The sequence below is a fragment of the Mirounga angustirostris genome, unplaced genomic scaffold (assembly GCF_029215605.1).
Source record: "Mirounga angustirostris isolate CCGP_5_RB_7025 unplaced genomic scaffold, mMirAng1.0.hap1 SCAF_1, whole genome shotgun sequence".
NCBI classification, from domain to species: domain Eukaryota; kingdom Metazoa; phylum Chordata; class Mammalia; order Carnivora; family Phocidae; genus Mirounga; species Mirounga angustirostris.
The window spans coordinates 523,762-547,126 of record NW_026991709.1 but is presented as its reverse complement, the minus strand read 5'-3'; the positions used below and the strand labels follow the sequence as shown (position 1 = coordinate 547,126).

The 23,365-nt window shown below is 48.8% G+C and overlaps 2 protein-coding genes across 12 annotated transcripts in view; one reads left to right on the top strand and one right to left on the bottom strand.

Moving 5' to 3' along the window:
* MCM3AP (minichromosome maintenance complex component 3 associated protein) overlaps positions 1-13,306 on the bottom strand; it is a 51,637-nt gene extending 38,331 nt beyond the window's left edge. For all 3 annotated transcript variants that reach the window (XM_064577662.1, XM_064577663.1, XM_064577665.1), the window contains exons 1-8: positions 12,058-13,306; positions 11,049-11,272; positions 8,721-8,799; positions 8,117-8,261; positions 6,591-6,781; positions 3,643-3,782; positions 1,423-1,620; positions 833-1,101 (exon numbers count right to left, since the gene is read on the bottom strand). In XM_064577662.1, the coding sequence (XP_064433732.1) occupies positions 833-1,101; positions 1,423-1,620; positions 3,643-3,782; positions 6,591-6,781; positions 8,117-8,261; positions 8,721-8,799; positions 11,049-11,272; positions 12,058-13,306 (2,495 nt within the window). The remainder of the gene's footprint in view (positions 1-832; positions 1,102-1,422; positions 1,621-3,642; positions 3,783-6,590; positions 6,782-8,116; positions 8,262-8,720; positions 8,800-11,048; positions 11,273-12,057) is intronic.
* A 1,016-nt stretch (positions 13,307-14,322) lies between these two features.
* Positions 14,323-22,977, top strand: YBEY (ybeY metalloendoribonuclease). Of its 9 annotated transcripts, none has more exons than XM_064577673.1 (6): positions 14,323-14,455; positions 15,575-15,827; positions 16,888-17,016; positions 17,740-17,833; positions 17,998-18,066; positions 19,227-22,977. In XM_064577673.1, the coding sequence occupies exons 2-6, from the start codon at positions 15,618-15,620 to the stop codon at positions 19,532-19,534; spliced, it is 810 nt and encodes a 269-aa protein (XP_064433743.1). In that variant the 5' UTR covers positions 14,323-14,455; positions 15,575-15,617; the 3' UTR covers positions 19,535-22,977. The 9 variants fall into 9 exon arrangements, with proteins under 9 accessions (XP_064433743.1, XP_064433751.1, XP_064433745.1 ...); XM_064577681.1 differs by having other exon boundaries at positions 17,740-17,811; positions 19,227-19,565; XM_064577675.1 differs by having other exon boundaries at positions 17,740-17,811; positions 17,998-18,158; positions 19,227-19,404.
* The last annotated feature ends 388 nt before the right edge of the window (positions 22,978-23,365 follow it).

Genomic DNA, 23,365 nt, shown 5'->3' with positions numbered 1-23,365 from the left:
TGCTTAACCGACTGAGCCACCCAGGCACCCCCAATTTTATTTTTAATTAGACAAAATGTCCATGAAAATAGACAAAAAAAAAAAAACTACATTTTAACCATACTGAGAAAGAGGGACTTAATGGTGACATCTGCCATTCTATTCAGTTTACTAACTTCAAAGCTGCTGCTCTTGAGCTGGATTGGGAACAATGGTGCTCTCTAAAAAGATGGTAAATAAACAAATTCAAGCAAAAATCAATTTAAGAATTGATTATCAAAGAATTACTTTAATGCCAAATGACTGCCAGCTGTTTTTGATGATGATGACATCTAAAAAACAAAATTTAACTTTGTCTTCCTTTGTAAATAAACAGAGTTGACTGAATCACTCAAGAGAGATGCCTATGGGGGCTCCTAGGTAGCTCAGTCGGTAAGCACCTGACTCTTGGTTTCAGCTCAGGTCGTCCGTGATCTCAGGGTCATGAGATCAAGCCCCATTTGGGCTCCCCGCTCAGTGGGGAGTCTGCTGGAGATTCTCTCCCCCCCTCTGCCCCTCCCCCCCACTTGCATGCTTTCTCTAAATAAATAAAATCTTAAAAAAAGGGGGAGGCACCTGGGTGGCTCAGTAGGTTAAGCGGCTGCCTTTGGCTCAGGTTGTGATCTCAAGGTCCTAGAAGAGAGCCCCGCATCTGGCTCCCTGCTTCTCCCTCTCCCTCTGCCCCTCATGCATACACTCTCTCTAATAAATAAATAAAATCTTAAAAAATATAAATAAAGTCTTTAAAAAAAAAACAAAACAAAACCCTGCCTTTTTATATAGCTTAGGCTAGCTTCCAAATTTGAAAGTTTACCTTAGGATGTCCCCCTTGTTGAGATTGAGCAGAACGTTGTAGCCCTGGAACTCAGCTTCGCTGGCACAGGACACACCCTTGTTTCTCAGGTCCTGGTACATCTCCTTCAGACTTTGAAGGCACTTGGTCATGTTCTCATTATTGATCTTGGCATCAAAGGAGGACATGGGCTCCTCACACATGAAGTGGGCACAATGGATATGGAACCGGGTACACTTCTCAATCAGGGACACCGTCACAGGGTCACACAAGTGCTGCTGTGTGATGTCCTGGCCACAAGCAAGAGGGAGTATTACACACACACACACCCCTTACATACATATGTGTCTTGTATACACACAGATTACACGCATGTATTTCCATGCATTGGGAACAAACGATTAGAAGAATCGTGATTACCTGAATTTCTCATATGTCAATTTCAAACAAAGCCCATGAAGCACATTTTAACAGGACTTTGTAATGATTTTAAATAACAGCATTTTTTTTTTACACAGATGAAATATAACTGAGTAAAATGAAAAGAAATCTTGCTTCAACTTTGGAATTCACATGCATTTTCTAATTTTCTGATTAGAAGCGGCTGATACCTTCCGTATGCCCCGTGTGCGGTTCCACACGAAGTCATACCAGTCCCGCAGGCTGCCCTCCTTCTGGTCCATGATCTGAGTCACCAAGTAGTCCATGGTCCTGCTGAGCACTGCCGAGGGCCGCAGCTCATGCGGGAGGGGCTCTTCCTGATCAGCGGAAGAGCGGCTGTATTCCTTCACAGCTGCCGCGTGGTCCACCTGGGGACACACAGTCGGGGCAAAGAGCTGGGTGTCAGGTGCTGGGCCAGCCTCCCCACAGCTGCGCCTTAAAACGAGGAGGAAAATCACCCACATACTCATACAAGATCAATACTACAGAATATAATTTTAAAATGTAAAATTTGGGGCGCCTGGGCGGCTCAGTTGGTTGGGCGACTGCCTTCGGCTCAGGTCGTGATCCTGGAGTCCCGGGATTGAGTCCCGCGTCGGGCTCCCTGCTCAGCGGGGAGTCTGCTTCTCCCTCTGACCCTCCCCCCTCTCATGCTCTCTCTCATTCTCTCTCTCTCTCAAATAAATAAATAAAATCTTTCAAAAAAAAAAAAGACTTTAAAAAAAAATGTAAAATTTGGAGTGTCTGGGTGGCTCAGTTGGTTAAGCGACTGCCTTCGGCTCAGGTCGTGATCCTGGAGTCCCGGGATCGAGTCCCGCATCGGGCTCCCTGCTCGGCAAGGGGTCTGCTTCTCCCTCTGACCCTCCCCCCTCTCATGCTCTCTCTCTCTCAAATAAATAAATAAAATCTTTCAAAAAAAAAAAAAGACTTTAAAAAAAATGTAAAATTTGTTTGAAGGTAATGATCAAAATTCAAAAACAAACAAGAAACTTGTTTTTGACAAATACAATGAGGAGCGAAGAAGCAGAAGTAATGTAAGTGGGGGCGCCTGGCTGGCTCAGTCAGTGGAGTGTGAAACTCTTGATCTCAGGGTTGCGAGTTCAAGCCAACACTGGGTGCAGAGATTACTTAAAATTTTAAAAAAAGAAGGAAGGTAAGTAGAGATATACCTGCATGGTTCCAACGGCAGAGGTGTGACAGGTAAAGGACTCTGAAGCATTGTAACAGACCTCAGCCACACTCACACCCCAAAGTTAAGTCCACACAGACTAGAAAGGAAACGGAGACAGCAGCAGGAGCCTTGCAGGGCATAGGCCTGGAGCTGTCCCACCTCAAAGGAGGCTGAAGACATGTGGCCAAGGGCAGAAGACCAGACGTCCCCAGGACTGGGCATCCACCGTAAGCCAGCATGACCGTCTCCTGAGGCAGGGGCCTCTGCTGTGACACTCCTACCCAGCCGAGGGCCCCACACTGGGCAAGGGCAACTTAGAACCGCCAGCCAAGGGGCACTCAGCTGGCTCAGTCCGTGGAGCATGTGACTGTCGATGTAAGAGTTATAATATAAGTTCAAGCCCCACCTTGGGTGTAGACATTAGTTAAAAATAAGATCTTTAAAAAACAACAACAAAAAAAAACCCCACCAAACAAGAGAGAAGTCCGCAAGCAAAATTAACAAAGAGGAAAAAGGATCTAAAATGATGCAGATTTCCCAGGGAACAATTTGGGAATATGCATTGGCACACACATGGTTCAGGAACCTGAAGAAAGGTCACACCCTTAGGATCTATCAAAAGGAAATAATCTACATACCTTAGACTTGTTACACACAATATGCCCAATAGAATTATTAATGAAATTTAAATATCTAGTGACTGCAAAATGGGAAGTCTTGACAGAGCTACCTAATCAAATAATAGGCTGTTGTTTAAAAAATGCTGATAGAGTTTATCAGAAAAGAAAATGTGATACTATTTTAAGTGAAAAGGATTCATTCAGAATTGCACCTAGAGCATAATCTCACTGTGCAAAACACAAACACAGAAAAGGATAGGAAGAAAATTGTGAAAAGAAAACAGAAATGAAAAGAAACTTTTAATCTATGAAACAAATCTGTATCTACAGCTATACCTTAGAGTACCTTGGGGTCCAATTATCCTATATAAGATTATTTAGTACACACCTCACAGTACAAACAATTTAATATGAATGTTAATAGTAGCCACCCCCTAAATCCCTGCCACCCTCTAAAAAGGTAAACGCCAAATCAAGTATCAATATGTACCGAAATTATAAAAGAATAAGCCCCACCTCCTATATAGCCCACCTCCACCCTGAAGATTAATTACGGACAGCGGCCTAGAGAGGAACCCCACGAGGACACGGGGCTCCACCTGGTCAGTCCCTGGGACCACTTCAAACACGCTCAGCTGGCTCCGGGTCTCCCGCATGTACCGCTCCTTTTCAGGACACATATCTGGGCATGTCCCAACAAAAGTCCTCGCTTTGTCCAGGTCGGTTCTTTTCACCCGAGCTAAATGACAAGTAAAAAGTAACGTATCACACAGTTACTATGATAATAAAAGGAAAAATAAAACTAAAGACAAATGCCACACACAAATGACAAAGTAAAGCGCTGAAAGGGAAGCATGGCCTATCACGTCAGGTACCAGGGCACCCAGAGGCCTCGTCCCCCCGCAAAAGCCACAGGTCTGCACTGCATGATGCAGGTGGGGGGCACGCTGATCACTGTCCGTGGCTCCACAGCAGTCTGAACGATAAACAGTCATGCTGCAGTATGTTTGTTAAAAAGATCAATCTGCTAATTGTAAATAGCAAACTCAGTATTTCATCGCTTCTATCTCATTCTGTTGTTGATAGAACAAGAATCACCTAAGAGAACACCTAAGAGAACCTGGGTCCTGAATAAACTACTCTTACTTCCCACAAAATTAAAGTTACAAAAATACCTTTTAAATGAGATGGATTACAACAACTTCAAGCTCAAAATGCACACCCCTTATTTTTATCTTGAAAAATTTCAACACCTGCTAATTTTATTTGGAATATAAAAATCACCATGTCAATGACATAATGTAGGACAGCAGCTTTTATTACCATGTTAAGGAAGCACTTGATTATTCCACTCATTCACAGCTTCTAAAGAGAGTAAAATGCCACAGCTAATTTAATTTAAAAAAAACTTTGCAGGGGTGCCTGGATGGCTCAGTCAGTTAAGTGTCTGCCTTCAGCTCAGGTCATGATCCCGGAGTCCCGGGATCAAGCCCCATGTCAGGATCCCTGCTCAGTGGGGGGTCTGCTTCTCCCTCTCCCTCTGCTGTTCCCCCTTCTCCATTTCTCTCTCTCTCTCTCTCAAATAAATAAATAAATAAAACCTTTAAAAAAAAAAAAACTTTGCAAAAAAAGCACAAATGCTTTCTCCTTTTATGTGTGGTCACTGCACATATTTTTTTAAAGTTAACAGAATACTTATTTTTTGAATAGGTAATATATTCACATGGGTTATATTCCAAAGGTATAAAAATGTCAAAATAGACCCCCCCACCTTGCTCCCCTCTCTGAGACAACGTGAACAGATCTTTTCATACCTCCAGGACTACTTTATGTACCCACAGGCAGGTACACTTACCCCCTTATTTATACACAACGGGTAGCATACTACACACTTCCACACTGTGATTCCCTACTTCACAATAAATCTTCATTTTTTTCCATAAAGAAACCCAGGTCTTCTTTCAGACTGTTTAGAATCTTGCTATGTGGACAATCAATTCCCAATCTTTGTCATCAAAAACAACCTTGTATGTGGAACACACATACTTCAGGGCGTGGGATGCTGGGTCAAAGGCACGGCTTTCCTACGGCCGGAAGGTACTGCCAACCTGCCCTCTACCGGAGCGGTGCAGCCGTCCACAGCCGGCTCAAGGAGACAGCATCATGGTGTAACAGGGGAGAGGCCACCTCTGCGGGTGTAACTGGACTGCTGTGTGTGATGGGCTGAGCACCTTTCCATATGTTTAAAAACCAATTCATGACACAGTTGACTCTGGAACAACACAGGTTTGAAATGTGCAGGTCCACTCATACACAGAGTTTTTACAGTACTGTAAATGTATTTTCTCTTCCTTATCATTTTAATAACATTTTCTTTTCTCTAGCTTAATTTATTGTAGGAATGCAGTATATGATACACATAACACACAAAATATGCATTAACTGACTGTTATGAGTAAGTCACCAGTAGGCTATCAGCAGTTAAGTTTTTGAGGAGTCAAAAGTCATACGTGAATTTTCGACTGTAAGGGGGCCAGCACCCCTAGCCTTGTGTTGGTCAAGGTCAGGTATATTTCCTTTTCTGTAACTCTTCTGACCCCCTACTCATTTCTCTACTGGGCTGGCCTTTGTCACAATGACTTCCACAGTACTTTCTATATCAGGAAAATTAGGCCTTTGTGATGAGTTACAGATTTTTCTCCTGGGTTGACATTTCTTAAGTTTTATTTGTGGGGATTTCTGTCAAACCAAACATTTGGATTTTTAATATATGCTTTCTTTTTTTTTTTTTTTTTTTTTTTTTTTTTAAAGATTTATTTATTTATTTGAGAGAGCGAGAATGAGAGAGAGAGAGTACATGAGAGGGGGGAGGGTTAGAGGCAGAAGCAGGCTCCCCGCCGAGCGGGGAGCCCGATGCGGGACTCGATCCCGGGACTCCAGGATCATGACCTGAGCTGAAGGCAGTCGCTTAACCAACTGAGCCACCCAGGCGCCCCAATATATGCTTTCTGAATGTCTAAAAATGGCCCTTTAAAATGTTTCATTTAGGGGCGCCTGGGTGGCTCAGTTAGTTAAGCGTCTGCCTTGGCTCGGGTCATGATCCCAGAGTCCTGGGATCGAGTCCCGCATCGGGCTCCCTGCTCAGCGGGAAGCCTGCTTCTCCCTCTCCCACTCCCCCTGCTTGTGCTCCCTCTCTCGCTCTGTCTCTCTCTGTCAAATTAATAAAAATAAAATCTTACAAAAAAAAAAAAAATAAATAAAAAAAAAATAAAATAAAATAAAATGTTTCATTTAGCATGGGTCAATAGTTTATGGATTTTCTTCCAAAAATAAAATTAAAGACATATCTACATTATAATCCATGTCTTCCATCCCCTTGGGAAACCAGCTCACAGGAAAGATTATATGCAGGGCATTGGAGGACCCAGAGACTCGATGACAGTGGAGCCCCATGGGCAGGGGCTGCTCCCTCCTCCCAGCTCCCACAGTGACCTTACCATGACCTTAGCCAGGTCTCTGGACCGCTGCTGAGGTGCGCCCACCATACCTTGCCGCATGATCCTATCCCTCTGGTCAAGCAGGCGGTACTTCTCCTCAGAAGTCTCAGCCACGGTGCCTATCAGGCTGCTGAGTGATGACACACATGGCCCGAGACCCTCAGAGCCCTCGGAGCCCGAGTCAAAAGGGTCTCCCTCAAACTGATGGGTCTTTAGAAGACTTGGCTTCTTCACTGGAGAGCTACAAAGAAAGTAACACATCAAGGGCCTTGTATCCATCAGGTGCTTCTATCACTTCTACTTCTGAATGCTTCCACCATTCAAGACTTTCTGCTCCTCCAAAACTGACAAAGTACAATACTGACATGAGACAAGCCCTGACAATGCTAGTGAGGAGCACGAAGGTGTTACTCTTGTCATTCTCTGTGATTTTAAAATATTCCATACTTTTTGGGCGCCTGGGTGGCTCAGTCATTAAGCGTCTGCCTTCGGCTCAGGTCATGATCCCGGGGTCCTGGGATCGAGCCCCACATCGGGCTCCCTGCTCAGCAGGGAGTCTGCTTCTCCTTCTGCCCCTCCCCACCACTCGTGCATGCTTACACTCTCTCTCAAAAATAAAATAAAATCTTAAAAAAAAAAAAAAAAAAAAACAGAATAAAATAAAATATTCCATACTTTTTAAGAATGAGATGAGCCCCTTTAAACAGCTAAATGAATATCCAAAGATCTGTATCTCAAAAAAATGAAATTCAGCTTGGGATTTGGGGAAAAAAAACAAAAAAACACACTTTAACACCATGAGGAAATCACACGCCTACATGTTTTCATACATCACTTCACTCTGGTAGAAGGATGTACTAAACAGAAATGAGCAATGTCTGTGAGCTTCCCCATTTTCTAGTTGGCTTTCGATATTCAGTGAACTCTACTGTTGAAGATATGACTGAGTGGGAAAGTAAAAAGCAAAACAAATCAGCAACTAAAGTGCTAACTGTGAAATGAAAAGTGAGGAAACAATATACTAACCAAAATACATGAAGGATCAAACAGAAGCAGGCTGTGGCTGGGGGGGGGGGGGGTCATGCGGGAAGTTGAGGGCTCTGGGAACAGATTTCCATTCAGACGGGAAGGCCATGTGAGGCACACACCATGTGCCCACCCCCACCTGAGAGCTAGACCCCTGGCTCCCCAGCTATCGTGCGGCCGAGGGGGACTGCCTCGCCGTAATAAGCTGGACCTACAGAAAGTCATACTGGAAACTGCCACAAGGAGTTTTGAGGAACACTTGATCATAGCCAGGTAGACCTCTTCAGGGAAAAAGTCCTCCTTACACACTGATACACATCAGGTGCCAGTACAAGCGCATGGGACACGGGACTGAGCGAGACAAGCGAGCAGCCCAGGGGCTCTGCCCAGCCGTCTCCCCCTGCCCTCCCACCACGCCCTCCTCTCCCTCTCCCAGGCCCCATTCCCCCTGCTCAAGTGTCAGCGTATCACCCACTTCCCTGCCATGCTCTGGCACGACTGCTGCCGAGGGCACAGAAGTCGGAGCACCCACAGGAAGGACCGGCCGCACCTTTTACTCAGGAGGGTGCCAGCTGCGGCCCTCACCACAGGCTTGCCAAGAGGAGAGTGCTGAAAGGGTGTGTCCTCGGGGCTCTGGCCGGCTTCGCCGTCACCCGGCTTCTTCTCCTTCACGGAAAAGGGCTTCTTGTTGGGACCTGAGGACACAAGAGCAGAGTTCATGAGTCACAAATCACTTCGCAGTGGACTTTTTTACTGTGTTTGAAAAAGTAATACTCTCGGGGCGCCTGGGTGGCTCAGTCATTAAGCGTCTGCCTTCGACTCGGGTCATGATCCCAGGGTCCTGGGATCGAGTCCCACATCGGGCTCCCTGCTCGGCAGGAAGCCTGCTTCTCCCTCTCCCACTCCCCCTGCTTGTGTTCCTGCTCTCGCTATCTCTCTGTCAAATAAATAAAGAAAATCTTAAAAAAAAAAAAAAAAAAGAAAAGAAAAAGTAATACTCTCTTAATTGTCACAGGAGGTTCCAGAGGAGCCCACAGAAACACTCCGAGACACAGGATGCACCGACAGCCAGCCCCACCCTGGCACTGGTGACAGCTCGGAGGGTGTGGTACACAGAGGACTGGAGACTACACCAAGAATAATTGCAAACTCACTTATTTTCTTCTTGTGCCAAAAGATAGCCATGTCTTTATGCAAGCCTTTCCCCTTCTTCCTAGCCAAGGCTGCAGACACCTAGAAAACAGTCCACAACACAACGTATGAGGACATCAGGGCACCAAAGGAAATGAGATTAAAACCACAAATGCAGTAGCAAAATTCTGCACCACAGAGGTGCCTCCACCCCTACATGTTCTGACCACACAGTCCTCGCCTCCCTTACGCATCTCACAGGCATGGGTTAGCTCTTCTTCTTTTTGAAAGTAATGACTTTACTGGGATAGAACCCATAGCTTGGCCTTGTTGGCATTTGGTGAGATGACTCTCACCATCTGATTACACATACAGTAATGGAAAGATTGCCAAGTCACACTTGAAGACAAAGGGAAGACAATGATACACATGGGGTACAATTTATCACAAAACCAACTACATATTAGTGTCTAGAAAAATACACACCATACTGGGTAATAGTGTTTGCTCCTGGGTAACAGGAAAGATGAGGGTAATTAGGGAACCTCGGCATTATATGTATCAATGAACTGCTTACAATGACAATTTACATATTTATTACATTAATATTTTTTAGGATTCAGCCAGAAGTGCAAATACATCTCAATAGCCAAATAACTTAAAAAACAAAAACAAAAAACAATGCATATGAGCCAGCAATTCCATTCCTAAGTATATACCAACAGAATTAAAAGCAGGGTCTTGAGATATTTGCACACCGTGTTCATGGCAGCATTATTCAAAATAGCCAAAAAGTAGAAACAACCTCTGTCCACTGGCAGATTAATAAACAACATGTAATATACTGGAATATTATACTATACAATGGAATATTATTCAACCATAAAAGGAATGAAGTACAACCACATGGACAAACATTGAAAACATTATGCTGACCGAAATAAACAGGACAAATACTATATGATTCCACTTAAAAATAATTTCTAGAATAGGCAAATTCATAGAGACAGAAAATAGATTAGAGGTCACCAAGGGCTGAAGGAAGGAGAAAATGGGGAGATATTGCTTAGTGGTTAGAGTTTCCGTTTGGGATGATGAAAAAGTTCCGGAAATAGACAGTGGTGATGGTTGTACAACATTGTGAATGTAATTAATGCCGCTGAATTGTAAAAAAAATCAACAGGAATAAACATCAAAACCCCTAAGGCTATGCATGTATTTTGGCACAGAACTTCAGGAATTTAAACAAAGGATATAAGCCAATCAGAAATACATACACAAAATGTCCACAAATAGAAAATTGGCCAAGTAGGTCAACAGGATAGAATGCCACGTAGTGCTTAACAATCCTATTCTAATCTAGGCTATTTATTGATTTCAGAAAATACCGAAGATTGCTACCTGGAAAGGTTACCAGACTGCATATGCAGTGTGATCCCATTTGTGTAAAACCAACATGACTACATACTTGCAAAGATTTACCCTCCCACAGATTTGTTTTTTTCTCCTACATTAACAGGCTATACTTTTATCATTTAAAAAAAAAGTATAAAGACGTGCTTCTACTTTACAAATTCTATAGAACCTTATTTTTCCCCACAAGAATATTCAGAAAAAAACAATAAAGATATAAAGCTACATAATGTGAATGGCCCCTGTATGCACACACCCTACAACCAATGTGTCATGCATGTATGTGCCTATATGTGTATTTACCGTCAAGGTATAAATCAAACAAGTCACATCAGTTACCTCTGGAGAGTGCGATTACAGGGGGAGTCTACTTTTTCTGTACTGTTTGAATGTTTACAGTGATTATGCACTATGACCAAATAAAACAAGAAAACTCAATTTGGAAAAAGTGCCGTGTGATTACAGAGCCACTCCCATGCATGTCAGAGGAATCTGACTCATGGAATCACTCACCCAGCATTTCTAGAACACTGATTCAGTAGGGACCGCAAGCTTTCCATGAATAACCCCAAGTTATGAAATAAACAGTGCTATTCCAGCCTAAGTTAAGAATAAGATATTCGAGGGCGCCTGGGTGGCTCAGTCGTTAAGCGTCTGCCTTCGGCTCAGGTCATGATCCTGGGGTCCTGGGATCGAGCCCCACATCGGGCTCCCTGCTCCGCGGGAAGCCTGCTTCTCCCTCCCACTCCCCCTGTTTGTGTTCCCTCTCACGCTGTGTCTCTCTCTGTCAAATAAATAAAATCTTTAAAAAAAAAAAAAAGAGTAAGATATTCGAGCGCTTGCCCAAATTCTAGCAAATAACTGACAGATTAAAAAACAGGTTTCAAAGTGAAAAGTTCAAATTTTTTTTCACTATTAAATTTCTTGGAAATACTCACATGATCAAAAAAATACACCACTGCCAGCTTTTTGCTGCGCCTGGTATAGATACGCTGCACTTTAGCAATTTTACCAAAGTGGTTCTCCAGAATGGTTCTGTCATTGAGAGAGTCAGGGATGTTCTTACACTGGATTGCTGTGATTTCAGCAGGAGACAAGCCCCCAAGACTGTCTGTGCTCTCGCTTCTTTTACTTTGACGTCCAGGCGTTCCTCTTAGAGAATCTAGGGATAGGAGAACGGGCATGGAAATGTATCAGATGGGGCGCCTAGGTGGCTCAGTCAGTTAAGCAGCCAACTCTTGATTTTGGGTCCAGTCATGATCTCAGGGTGGTAAGACTGGGCCCGTATCAGGCTCTGAGCTCAGCGGGGAGTTAGCCTGCTTGAGATTCTCTCCCTCTCCTTCTGCCCCTCCCCCTATTGTATTCTCTCTCTCTAAAATAAATAAATCTTTTTAAAAATGCATCAGATATAACATTTCAAAGTTTATGTATTTATTTATTTTTAAGTAATCTCCACACCCAACGTGGGGCTCCAATTCATGAGCCCGAGATCAAGAGCCACATGCTCGGGGCACCTGGGTGGCTCAGTCAGTTAAGCGGCTGCCTTCAGCTCAGGTCATGGTCCCAGGGTCCTGGGATCGAGCCCCGCATCAGGCTCCCTGCTCGGCAGGAACCCTGCTTCTCCCTCTCCCACTCCCCCTGCTTGTGTTCCCTCTCTTGCTGTGTCTCTCTCTGTCAGATAAATAAATAAAATATTGAAAAAAAAAAAAAAAGAGCCACATGCTCTTCCAACTGAGCCGGCCAATCGCCCCCCAGACGTAACATTTCATATAGGAGGCACCACCTATGTAAGAGCAAAGGAAATGTTTACGTAGGACATGCTCTTGGCATGTCAGAATTCCTAGTGTTTACAGAAAATTTACCAGAAACATCAAACTAAGACCCAAGGAAATTTACCAAGAACTTGCCAGCAGCATTTACTGGATGGTGCACATATAGAAGGCTCACCTTCTTTTTTATCTCTACTTTCAGTTTCTTCCTCTTTATTCACACCGGGGAGCCGGGAAGGTGCCAAGACAGACTGACTCCCTCCTGGGATGGCCATGTGGTCATTTTCCCCAGATTCGGCACAGCCAATATCCTTTTTAGATTCCTTACTGCCCAGACGACCTACTTCTTTATTGCTTTTGAAGACATCTTGTATCGTTCGACCAAACAAGGTGCCTCCCCGGGGTCGATTCAGGCGGACAGGTCGTTTATCTGGAGGATGATCTCCCCTCGACAGAGCATCCAAGTCTTCTGCTGCATCATGGCCATGTCTCCTTGGGGAGCGATCCTGGTCCTCCTTCCTTTTCAGTCCTTTCATGAGGCTGGGAAGTGGCTCCATTTGGGAAACACGTTCTTCACATCCTTGTCTCACACCTGTTTTGCTAACTGGGAATGGTTCACCCAGAGGCCCTGAAGGTATGGGGAAGTTAGTGAAGCTACTATTAGAACTTCCAAATAGTGACTTAGGGGCCCTCTTCTCTTCCTCTACATTTTGGTTTGACAAAGCAGAGGTAAAGGCAGATGATGAATTATTACTATTGACTGGTTTTGAAAAGGTGAAGTTTGAATTGGCAGCTGAACTGCTTGTTACCTGAGGAAAAGAAAATGGAGCCAGTCCCCCAGGCCCACTACTAATTGGGTGAGAAAATGTGAAAAATCCAGAAGTAATTGGGCTCTGAGTTTTCTCTGGCTCAGATTCAGCCCCAAATATTGGTCTAAACATGGAATTTTCCAGAGGCTTAAAGCTAAACTCTGTTTTCCCAAAACCAGAGCCTGCTATCTCCCCAGTTTCTGGTCCAAACGTAGAAGTACTTGGGAAAGCCCCAAAATTGGGTGATTTAAAACTAAATCCTGGGTTTGCAGGCACACATGAACTTGAAGACCCAGAGGCAGCTACAAAAGCTGGAGTGTGTTCAAGTCCAGAAAAGAGTCCAACATTTGAGGTTTGGGAGAATCCTGATGTTTGTGCTGAAGAAGGACTTACTCCAGAAGATGTCGGAAAGCTGGCTACCTGTGAAAATCCTGAGGTTTTCCCAGATAATGTATTATTTTGACCAAAAGGAGAAGGCTGACCAAATCGAAAAGGTGGCTTAGCCTGAAACGTTCCTATGGGACCACTGGTAGATGCTGGGAAAACCCCAGGCTGCTGCCCACTAAAAGGATTAGTTGGGTTCATCTTTTGAAGAAAGGCAGTAAATTCTACGTGCATACAAGTAGTTCTCTTCTTAAATGGTCTGTTCAGCGAGGGAGCTCCCCCTCATCCTCACAGTAAGCTGGAAGACAAAAATTCGGATCATCACGTCACGTCCTGCTGGAAGACTAAGAAGAGAATTTGTAATCACATGTCACACTCTAAGGAAACCAAAGGGCTAGGTATTATTTTCTGAGAGCCAGTGGGGTGTTTTTTGGGGGGTTGCCTGGGGTAGGGGGTGGAAGATTAAATTACTTTGTTACCGGAGGCTTAAAGCGTCATCCTTTAGACTAAAAAAAACTGAATTATTTTACTTAATTGGTAGATGGCACGAGAGAGACCTCAAAGAGCCACGAGAAAATGAACGCAGTCCCACTGTAAAGAGAGGAGTCTCTCCAGTCTTCAACCTCCGCAGCCAGAAAACTACAATGTAACGCTGTTAAGAACATCAGTGTTTCAGTGTTTCCTCCTTTTTCTTCCTCTCCAGGTTTCTCTCTTCCAGTCATCTCCACACCCATCGCGGGCCCGAACTCACCCCGAGACCAAGAGTCCCAGGCTCCAGCGACTGAGCCCGCCAGGCGCCCGTCGGTGTTTCCTAATTTTCTCCCGGTAACCAGAACCCAGGCAGAGAAACAAATGTGCTGCTCTACCTGACAAGACCCACTAAACTGGCTCAAAGCACAGAGCGCCCTGCAGAAGGGCCGCCCCCTGACCAGGGAGGGCGGGCAACGGAGGCCGCGCACCCCGCAAATCGCCGGCGGCCCCGCGCCCCGCCGAGACCCGCCCGCGCCTCAGGCCCGCGCCACTGACGGCAGCGGCGCGGCGGCGGGGCGGGGGCGGCGCAGGGGAAGGAAGCGGCCCCCGCCCAGGCCGGGCCCTGCGCCGCGCTCACCGTCCGGCTCAGGGACTCGGAGACCCGCCGCCGCCGCCGCCGCCGCCCCGGGGCCCCCTCGGCGCCCGGCTGCAGGCGTAGGCGCACACAGCGCCCGCCGGAGCCGACCCTTCGCCGCGCGCCGCGGGCAGAAAACGCGGCGGACCAACTTCCGGTCCGTCCGCGCGGCTCCGCCCCCCCGGTCCGCCACGCTCGGGTTCCGCTCGCCTGCCGGACGGCCGCCGCGGGGCTTCCGGCGCGCGGGATGCGCGCGGCATCCGCTGGCTTCGGACCCGGTACGTGAGCCCGCGACGGCCCCTCTGCAAAGTGGGGCGTCGTTTGCACCCCGCGTGCCGTCCGGAGCCTGCGCTCGGAGCCTCGGTGCCAGCACTGAGCGGCCCCTCGGGAAGCCCCGGGCCCGCCAGGACTCACCCTCTTCGGCCTCTCCCCTCCCGCCCACCCCGCGTCATCGCGTCCCCTCCCCTCCTCTCCCCTCCCGCCCTCCCCGCGTCATCGCGTCCCCTCCTCTCCCCTCCCCTCCCGCCCTCCCCGCGTCATCGCGTCCCCTCCTCCCCCCTCCCCTCCGCCCCGTGTCATCGCGTCCCCTCCTCTCCCCTCCCCTCCCCTCCCGCCCACCCGCGTCATCGCGTCCCCTCCCCTCCTCTCCCCTCCCGCCCTCCCCGCGTCATCGCGTCCCCTCCTCTCCTCTCCCCTCCCCTCCGCCCCGTGTCATCGCGTCCCCTCCTCTCCCCTCCCCTCCCGCCCACCCCGCGTCATCGCGTCCCCTCCCCTCCTCTCCCCTCCCGCCCACCCCGTGTCATCGCGTCCCCTCCTCTCCCCTCCCCTCCCGCCCACCCCGCGTCATCGCGTCCCCTCCTCCCCCCTCCCCTCCGCCCCGTGTCATCGCGTCCCCTCCTCTCCTCCCCCCTCCCCTCCACTCCGTGTCATCGCGTCCCCTCCTCTCCTCTCCCCTCCCCTCCGCCCCGTGTCATCGCGTCCCCTCCTCCCCCCTCCCCTCCGGCCCGTGTCATCGCGTCCCCTCCTCCCCCCTCCCCTCCGCCCACACGCCGCCCCCCCCCCCGCCCCCGGCACCCAGTCCGCGCACCTCACGCCTCCCACTCACACCCTATTATTCTTCCTCCACCTGCTCACGCGCCCCCCCCCCCCCCGCCGATGGCCCCTTCCTCGCTATAGGCCTTAATTTCCCACTTTTACCTGTGGTGGTCGGCCTGACTCCATGACCATGTGTTATATCCCCTCAATTTTATACCTTCCTTACGGTAAAATATAAATTCCCCTGACATTTTCAGTGAATTTCACCAAATAAAACGATCTGATGTGTGTGCATGTGTTTTTTACAGAATATATTACCACTTTCTACAACTGATTTCTCTTCTCTTAAACTTGGACCGCAGGCTCTTTTCTACATTTTTAAAGCGCCGTGTTGCTCTTCCTGAGATGAGTTTGGTGCTTAGAAATCTGCAGCGAGCTGTGCCCATCAGGAGGGCGCCCCTTCGCAAGAAGATGGAGATTGTGAGGAGTATATTAGGGGTGCAGAAATTCGACCTGGGGATCATCTGTGTTGACAACAAGAATATTCAGCACATCAATAGAATCTACAGAGAGAAAAACATCCCAACTGATGTGCTTTCCTTTCCATTTCATGAGGTAAAAAGTATTCTCTTGTCTGGCCTACCTGCTGGTGTAAACATTCTGATTTTTAAGTTTCATTTTGAAAACTTTAAAATACACACATAAGTAGAGTACAGCAGGAACAACCCCTTTTGACCAATACGCATTGCCCAAGGAGAAAAGGTAGCTGGGTCCCCCAGCCCTCGTAATGCTGTCAGTGAGTTAAAAGAGAAGTAGAGTGCCTCTGCAATTTTTTTTAAGATTTTTTATTTATTTTTAAGTCATCTCTACACCCACCGTGGGCTCAAACTCACAACCCCAAGATCAAGAGTCACATGCTCCACCCACTGAGCCACCCAGGCACCCCTGCTTCTGGAATTTTAAGTGTGATTCAATAACAAATATGTATGGTTGAAATTTTTAAGTAACACTGAATTTTTTCACTGAAAATGAAAAATAACACTGAAAACTATTTTGGACAACTTTAAGATAGTGATGAGGTTACCCCCTCCACGATGCACATGGCTCATTCGAGGCTTCCCACACTGCTAGTAACAGCATAAATGGGAAGGACCCTTTTGGAAAGCACTTTGGCGGTACACTTGAAGAGCACCAGAAACATGCGTGTACTGTGTAATCCATTTGTGTCACCGCTAAGGAAGGAAGATGTTATAGTATAAAGGTCTTAAATATTCACTTGGTATTTTTTTCTAATAGGAAACATGTTAATACCCTAAATATCCGTCTGCAGGACAAGCTTAGTGTGAACAGCCCTCAGATGAACGGACTGGTTGTTTCTTTTGTTTTATGTGGGAAAATGTGGAAGACTGTTTAGGACAAAATAACAGAAAGAACAGAAATATAAAATCGTACCAATGTAGATCTGTGTGATCATGCACTAAAAAGGTGAAAGAGACAGAGGAAAGCAGCTCGTTTGTCTTAGGTCATCTGTAAAGAGTGGCTCCGCCGTCGTCCCCCCACCCCTCACCTGCCCTGGGACTACTGAGTAGGGATCTTCCAGAATGAAATCTGTAGGCCTGCCGTCAGGTTAGTTCCTGAGGTCATGTTCTCCAAATCTGTATTTCCTCATTTCCAGAATATAAAAGCAGGGGAACTTCCCCAGCCTGATTTTCAAGATGACTACAATTTGGGTGACATTTTCCTAGGAGTGGAGTATATCTTCCAGCAGTGCAAAGGAGATGAGGACTACTATGACATCCTTACTGTGAGTGAGATGCTGAAACAAACAGGCCCTGAAAAGAGGGCCATGGATGGGACGTCTGCCTCCACTGTCTCACATGAAGGACCAGGGTTATCAGGGGAGGGAGACCTACAAGCAGGGACACCAAGGACACTCCATCATCCCACAGAGAGCGAGCGAGCCTAGGCCATGGGCCTGCTTGCCCCCAGCACTGTCGGGTGAGGGTAGAGGACAGGAAACAGGTCAGGAGTTCCCAGGAGCGCCTTGTTTTTAGCTTTTACCCTGGAGCTCAGCAAGCTGTGTTTAGCTAACTCAGATCTGCTGAATAGACTCCTTACAACTGTAGCCTCCAGGACCTTCCAGATGTGTCTCTCCTCAACTTGACGGCAGAAGAAAAGGGGGAGGGGTGTTCCGAAAAGCGATTGTATCTTAACTTTCCTGTGGATTCTATTGAAGTGTTTTCCTTTGACTAAACAGCCACACCCTGAACTATCTTTAGGGGATCCTGGTGCTTTGTGACTTGAAGCAGAGCTTCCCAGGGAGAGCCATGATGAGCAGGCAACAGGTCCTGCTTCCTTGGTGGGACTTTCTGGGAGGAGGAGGCTGTGCTTTCTTCTTGAGTGTGGCAGGAGCCCTGGCAAGGACAGGATTGCTCAGCATGGGCTTTAGCTCTGGGATCTCTGTGGCCAGCAGCGGTGCACCCCTGTGGGGCTGTTGTGCATCTCTGCTTCAACCTCCACCTCCCAGAGATGCCATTACCTGCAGTGGAGGGCCAGCCCACCAGGCCTGGGACCTTCTCCTCCTCGCCCCCAACTGCATGTAGGCACCTTTTCAGCCCCAGGTACACTCCACCTATCCCTAGGTTCCTAACCTCCCACCATGCATGGGCTGACTTCTCCCTGCCTTCCCTCCTCCTCCTCCTCCTCCCCCCCAATACTCCCCAACCCCTGGCCCAGGGATTGGTCATGATCAGTGCCTGAAATAGCTTTTTAATTGTTCTGACAGGTGACTGCCACCCATGGGCTCTGTCACCTGCTGGGCTTCACACACAGCACAGAGGCGGAGTGGCAGGAGGTAGGAGCTGTCCTCCGGGCCTCCAGCACAGAGGGTGCAGTGCCCCATGCGCCAGGTGCCCAGGAACCAGGGCTGCCTGAGCTGTCCCTGCAGTTGAGTACAAAAACCAAAATGGGGGGGTTGGGGGGAAAGCAGTAAATTAAGGATTTTATAAACACCTGCTTTATAAAAACAAAACAAAACAAAAGACTAACATTGTTTAAAATATCGGGCTCCCCAAAGGCTACTAACTGTATTACTTACTCGCTGTTGAAAGGAAGGGCTGAGCAGAGAGCCTGGATTCTATAAATTCTATAAAATTCTAATGGCTTAAAGTCAAAAAATCTTTACAAGAGAAATTGTGATGATATTTATCAGGTGGGAACGGGATTCGGAACATGCAAGCATCTGATAGAGACCTACAGGCTAAAGTTATTTAGCTGTTTGCTTCCCTGAGAAGTGACAATATTTACCCCATTTATAAGCATATATGTTGGTATATGCACCATATTATATTTAATAAACTCAAATTATATTTGTAATCAAATAATCAGGCTCTCTGGAAGGCATAAATTTTTTTTTTCAATTAACAAAAAAGTCCTTGATATAGTTGTCCTCACACCCAGCCCATCTCAGGCTGGATCCCCACCAGGGACACCGTGGCTCAGCTTCCTGTCCAAGTGAGAGGCTGACCCTGCTGTGGCCCCCTCACCCCCCTCTGGCAGCATCTCGGAGAAAGCCCATGATGTCACCTCCAGCAGGGACCCGAGCCCTCCCAGGGCTTCCCCATCCACCTTCCCCAGGCACTGACCACTCTTTCCCCCAGGAGGGGCTGTCCTCACTCATCCCCCTCCCACGGACCCTTGGCCCAGCTGACGTGTCTGGCCTGTTCTCCTACAGCCCCAGACAGGGTCTCCTCTTCTTTTACCCAAGACCACTCCTTGGGCCCCTGGACCCCAGTCCTCTGCTGGTCCCACCCTTCACCTCATAGGCAGCATGTCCACATTCCATGTGCACAGTGCTGAGTGAAGGTGAGCAGAACCAGGTCCTGCGCTTTGGCTTTGGGAGGCCACACGGCTGAGGATCCTCATGCCGCAGCCATGGACATGGGCTCTGGGGAAGGGCTTCCCCCAGAGGACACCCCTGGGCCGTCCAAGTTGGTTTCCACTCCTTTCTTTCAGATGTACCAGAAGGAGAAGCAGGTTCTCGAGGAGCTGAGCCGGCGCACCGGGACCAGGCTCCAGCCTCTGAGCAGAGGCCTCTTCTGATGCTGCTGGAGGCCCAGCAGCCGGGTGGCACCCGAGGAATTCTCCAGAGCACAGAGACACCATGTGAACAGCAGATAGACCCTCCCTTTCAGGCCCTGAGGACCAAGGACTCCACCAGACTGAGGGCCCTGCTGGTCACTGCTGCCCTGTGGGGCCACAGGAGTGACAGACTCGGGGGCAAAATTACACAAGTGGAACCCGACTGTTTTGTGAAAGTATAAAAGAAATGTGCATTCCTTTCTTCATTTAGAACCTAGCAGACGTATTTTCAGTATTGCAGATAAAGTAGTTCTAAGCTCTTAGGACGCAGAGTTGGAGCACAGGACCTTCATCCCTTGGGGTTCTGCCTGCGGCCAGAGCATTTGTCTCTCCTGCCTCCGCAGCCTGCTCCGGAGAATAGAACAGGCAGCCCAGGGTTCCTCCTTCCTACGGGAACACCGTTGGCTTCAGTCTCCACCTACCCTCAAGAGCACTGTGACCTGGAACCTTCGCTTGGTGCCTTTATGAGGGAGGGACGAGGCTGGCCCTTAGCTGGCTGCAAGGCCCAGGACAGCCTCAGCCAGGTGACCCACAGCGGACATCTCCTGCCCGTCCCAGCTCCCGAGGCAGGCACAGCCCCTGGTCAGGGGTTTGCTTGTGGACCCTACCTAAGTCCTCTTTCCCGTGGCTGGAGTCCTAGAACCCTGGGTCCCCCTGTCCACCCGCTGAGCTACGTCTCCTGGCTGCAGGAGGCGCCCTGAGCTCCAACTGCCGCATCCCATCCTCTTTCCCGTCAGTGATTCCTGCCTTTTCTTCTGATGCTGAAGTAAACACAGGAGGCATCACAGAGACTTACCCAAGCTGTTTCTGGGCCCGGGGCATCACGGGAGCGGGCCACACGCGCTGAGCCGACCCCAGGCCTCCCAGGTGCTGGCAGTGGTGTCGGCAGCACCCCGAATTCTGCCAGGGAGCTCTGAAGAGGTCACGGCAATGAAACGCAGCCTCTCAGAGACTCTTTGTGGTCCTAAAAGCAGGGATACTACAATTCTGAGAATCTGGTTTCTCCCATGAGTCCACTTGAAAGACAGGAAAATGCATTTCCCACTGGATTTATCGTCAGCCTGGACTTTCCCAGGCCCTCGGGGACACAGAATTGGGCTTGTGGCACTCCTGAAGCCTTGGGTGTGCATGCCTGCTTACAGCGAAGCGCGTTCTCGGCAGAAAGTCTCAGCAAAGACCAAAGGTGACCCTGCGAAGCTCTTGGCTCTGCAGTTCTTTTTAAGAGACTGAAGGGATCCCGAGACCTGCTACGCCTGTCAGCAGGAATTTCGGACATCCCCCATGCCTCTTTGGTCATGTCGGGGGCACAGGCAGAGTTCTCCCTGGGTATGGGCCTCAGAGCAGAATGGCTGGGGGGCTAGGGGTGGGGTATCCAGCTTTATCAGGCAATGCATAGTGCTTCCAAAGGACCTGATTACTTGTCCCCCCCTGTAGCCCATAGCAGTGACCCTGGGATCCAGACCCCAACCCCCATGCACCCTGACCCCTCCCTTGATCACGTATCCACTGAGGCTGTCCTGCATTTCTCATCACCATTGCATCCCCTCCACTGTAACTGCTTGTCTTATGCTCATTTTCCTTTTTTATTTTTTAAGATTTATTGGGGGTGGAGGAACAGAGAGAGAGGGAGAGAATCCCAAGCCGACTCCCCACTGAGCAAGGAGCCCAACCAACAACGGATGACATGGCCTCAGCCTCATCACCCTGAGATCATGCCCTGAGCCAAAATCAAAAGCTGGCCATGTAACCGACTGAGCCACCCAGGTGTCCCTCATGCTCATTTTTCTATCGATTTTTCTTTTTTATGGATTCAGAGGGCTTCTTACATACATTGAACACAACAGAGCACGTCAGCCAGTGTCCGTCTGACCTAAATCTAAGAAAAGTCCTTCCCACCCAGCCATGGAGCTCTGCCTTGGCTATTTGATTCCACCTGTCACTTCTGTCCGCCCCGACCTGGCTACCATGCCCCGGTTCCAGAGCTTCTGCAAACCCAGCCTCTGCCAGGGTTGGTCCCTCCTCCTGCTCCAGGGGTCCCTTGGGTTCCTTGGCCCTCTACACTCCTGGGTGTATTCAGAAATGCAGTTAATCTACCTCAGGCGTACGTGAGGAAGCCCCCATAAATCCCAACAGCACGGGGTTCAGAGAGCTTCCAGGGGGGTGCACACGTCCACACGGTGAGGGTGATGCACCCCACGGGACAGAAGTTCCTGTGCTCGCGACCCTCCCAGACCCACTCCACCCCTTATCACCCCCTTAAATAGACTGGTTAATGTCAGTAAGGGTTGCCTGAGTTCTGTGAGCCGCTCTAACAAACTAATCAAACCCGAAAAGGGGGTCATGGGAACCTCTGCTCCCTGACCCAGTAGGTCAGAAGCACAGGGGACAACCTGAATTCGCAGCTGGCACGGGGGAGTCTCGTGGGACTGAGTCTTTACATGGGTGAACGGTGTCAGAACTGAGTGAGGCTGCAGGACACCCAGCTGATGTCAGGATTAGCGACTAGAAGTGATAGAAGGGTCTGTTCTGTGTGCGAGTAAAGGAGATTCGCAGAGAAAACCTGGGTTTTCCTTACTCAGGACACAGACAAAACAGTTTTTCCAATTTATTAGGCCATCCCAAGATAACCAACTTCCGCCAAATTTATTCCCTGTATTGAACTAACAATTATGTTGAGAAATAAAACCAAACAGGAAAACCACGTTAGAAAATGTCAATGTGAAAATAAGAAATCGAGTCAGAGCTTTCATTGCATTTCAGAAGAGCACGTGCCAGGCCTGCCGTGTGCGCCCCTGCCGCTCTCCTGCCTTGGAGGCTCTCTGAGCAGGGGTCCAGCCCGAGGGCGCTGAGCTGGGTGGCACTTCCTTAGCCACCTGCTCCCACCTGCTGCCCGGGCCAGCGTTCCGGCGAGCCTGCAGGGTCCAAGGAAGCAGTGAGGAGGACTGGGCTCTTGCTAGTGTGGAACTTAGGGCACGAGAGGGTTTACCCAAAAGGGGCTGATGAAAATGGGCAGCACTTAAAAATGACATTTACATGAAAATCACGTTAAAACAGCAAGGGATGGGGCGCCTGGGTGGCTCAGTCGGTTAAGGGTCTGCCTTTGGCTCAGGTCATGACCTCAGGGTTGTGGGATCAAGTCCCCTGCTCAGTGGGGAGCCTGCTTCTCCCTCTGCCCCTCCCCCCGCTCTTGCGCACGCTCTCAAGTAAGTAAATGAATAAATCTTTAAAATAAGTAAAACAGCAAGGGAACATGATTCCACCGAGAAGAAAAAGGTCACGAAAAGTGAAGAAAGAGTAAAGGTGACGTTCACGTCAGAAGCCCTGACAGAACCAAGAAGAACAAACACACAGAGAAAGCTCCCTTTCCTCAGCCCCCTTCAGAAGGAACCACGTTCAACCTCGAGTGTCTCCCTTCTAGGAGAAAGCTGTGCAGACCAGCAAGGACACCTCTCCACACCTGAAGGCTCCTTTCCACGGGAGAGCCCAGCGGGCCGCTTGCCTTGCTCCGTTCACTTAGCAGGAACCCTCACTCTTGCCCCCCACGTGGCAGGCAGAGCTCCCAGTTATCGTCATATTTGACTTTGTTTATGGTGTAAGCAGCTAATTCCACCCATCTTTTCTCTTACGGCTCCTGGGCCATCTTTCCTGACGAGACCCTGTATTCCCTCTTGACTCGCGGTCCTGCATCCAGGGACAAGGCTGCAGTCTTCTGCCGGGCCTCCCTGACCACACCCGATGCCCCGAGTCCCCAGGACTCTGCCGCTCACCAGAGTCCACATGTGGAGGCTCACAAGCCCGGAGCCTGTGTGGGCTGGACGCCATCAGATGCCACCCTGGGAAAGCTGGGATATGCGGGCGGTTACTGCCCTGGCTTAGCACGCAGACACCACACTAAGGGTGAGCCGTGCAGCCAGGGCTCAGGTGCGGGTCCCCAGAAGCCCAAGCAGCTTCCCCGGGAGGTTGGCCTGGGGCCCATTCTCAGACCGGGACCTCCAGGGGCTAATACTGCCAAG

What these genes read in the sequence shown, in the direction of transcription:
- YBEY (XM_064577673.1), top strand. Translation starts at nt 15,618, where the DNA reads ATGAGTTTGGTGCTTAGAAATCTGCAGCGAGCTGTGCCCATCAGGAGG. An exon ending in AGGCACCTTTTCAGCCCCAG is followed by an intron (nt 17,834 to 17,997) that starts GTACACTCCACC and finishes TTGTTCTGACAG; the next exon opens with GTGACTGCCACCCATGGGCT. An exon ending in CAGAGGCGGAGTGGCAGGAG is followed by an intron (nt 18,067 to 19,226) that starts GTAGGAGCTGTC and finishes CCTTTCTTTCAG; the next exon opens with ATGTACCAGAAGGAGAAGCA.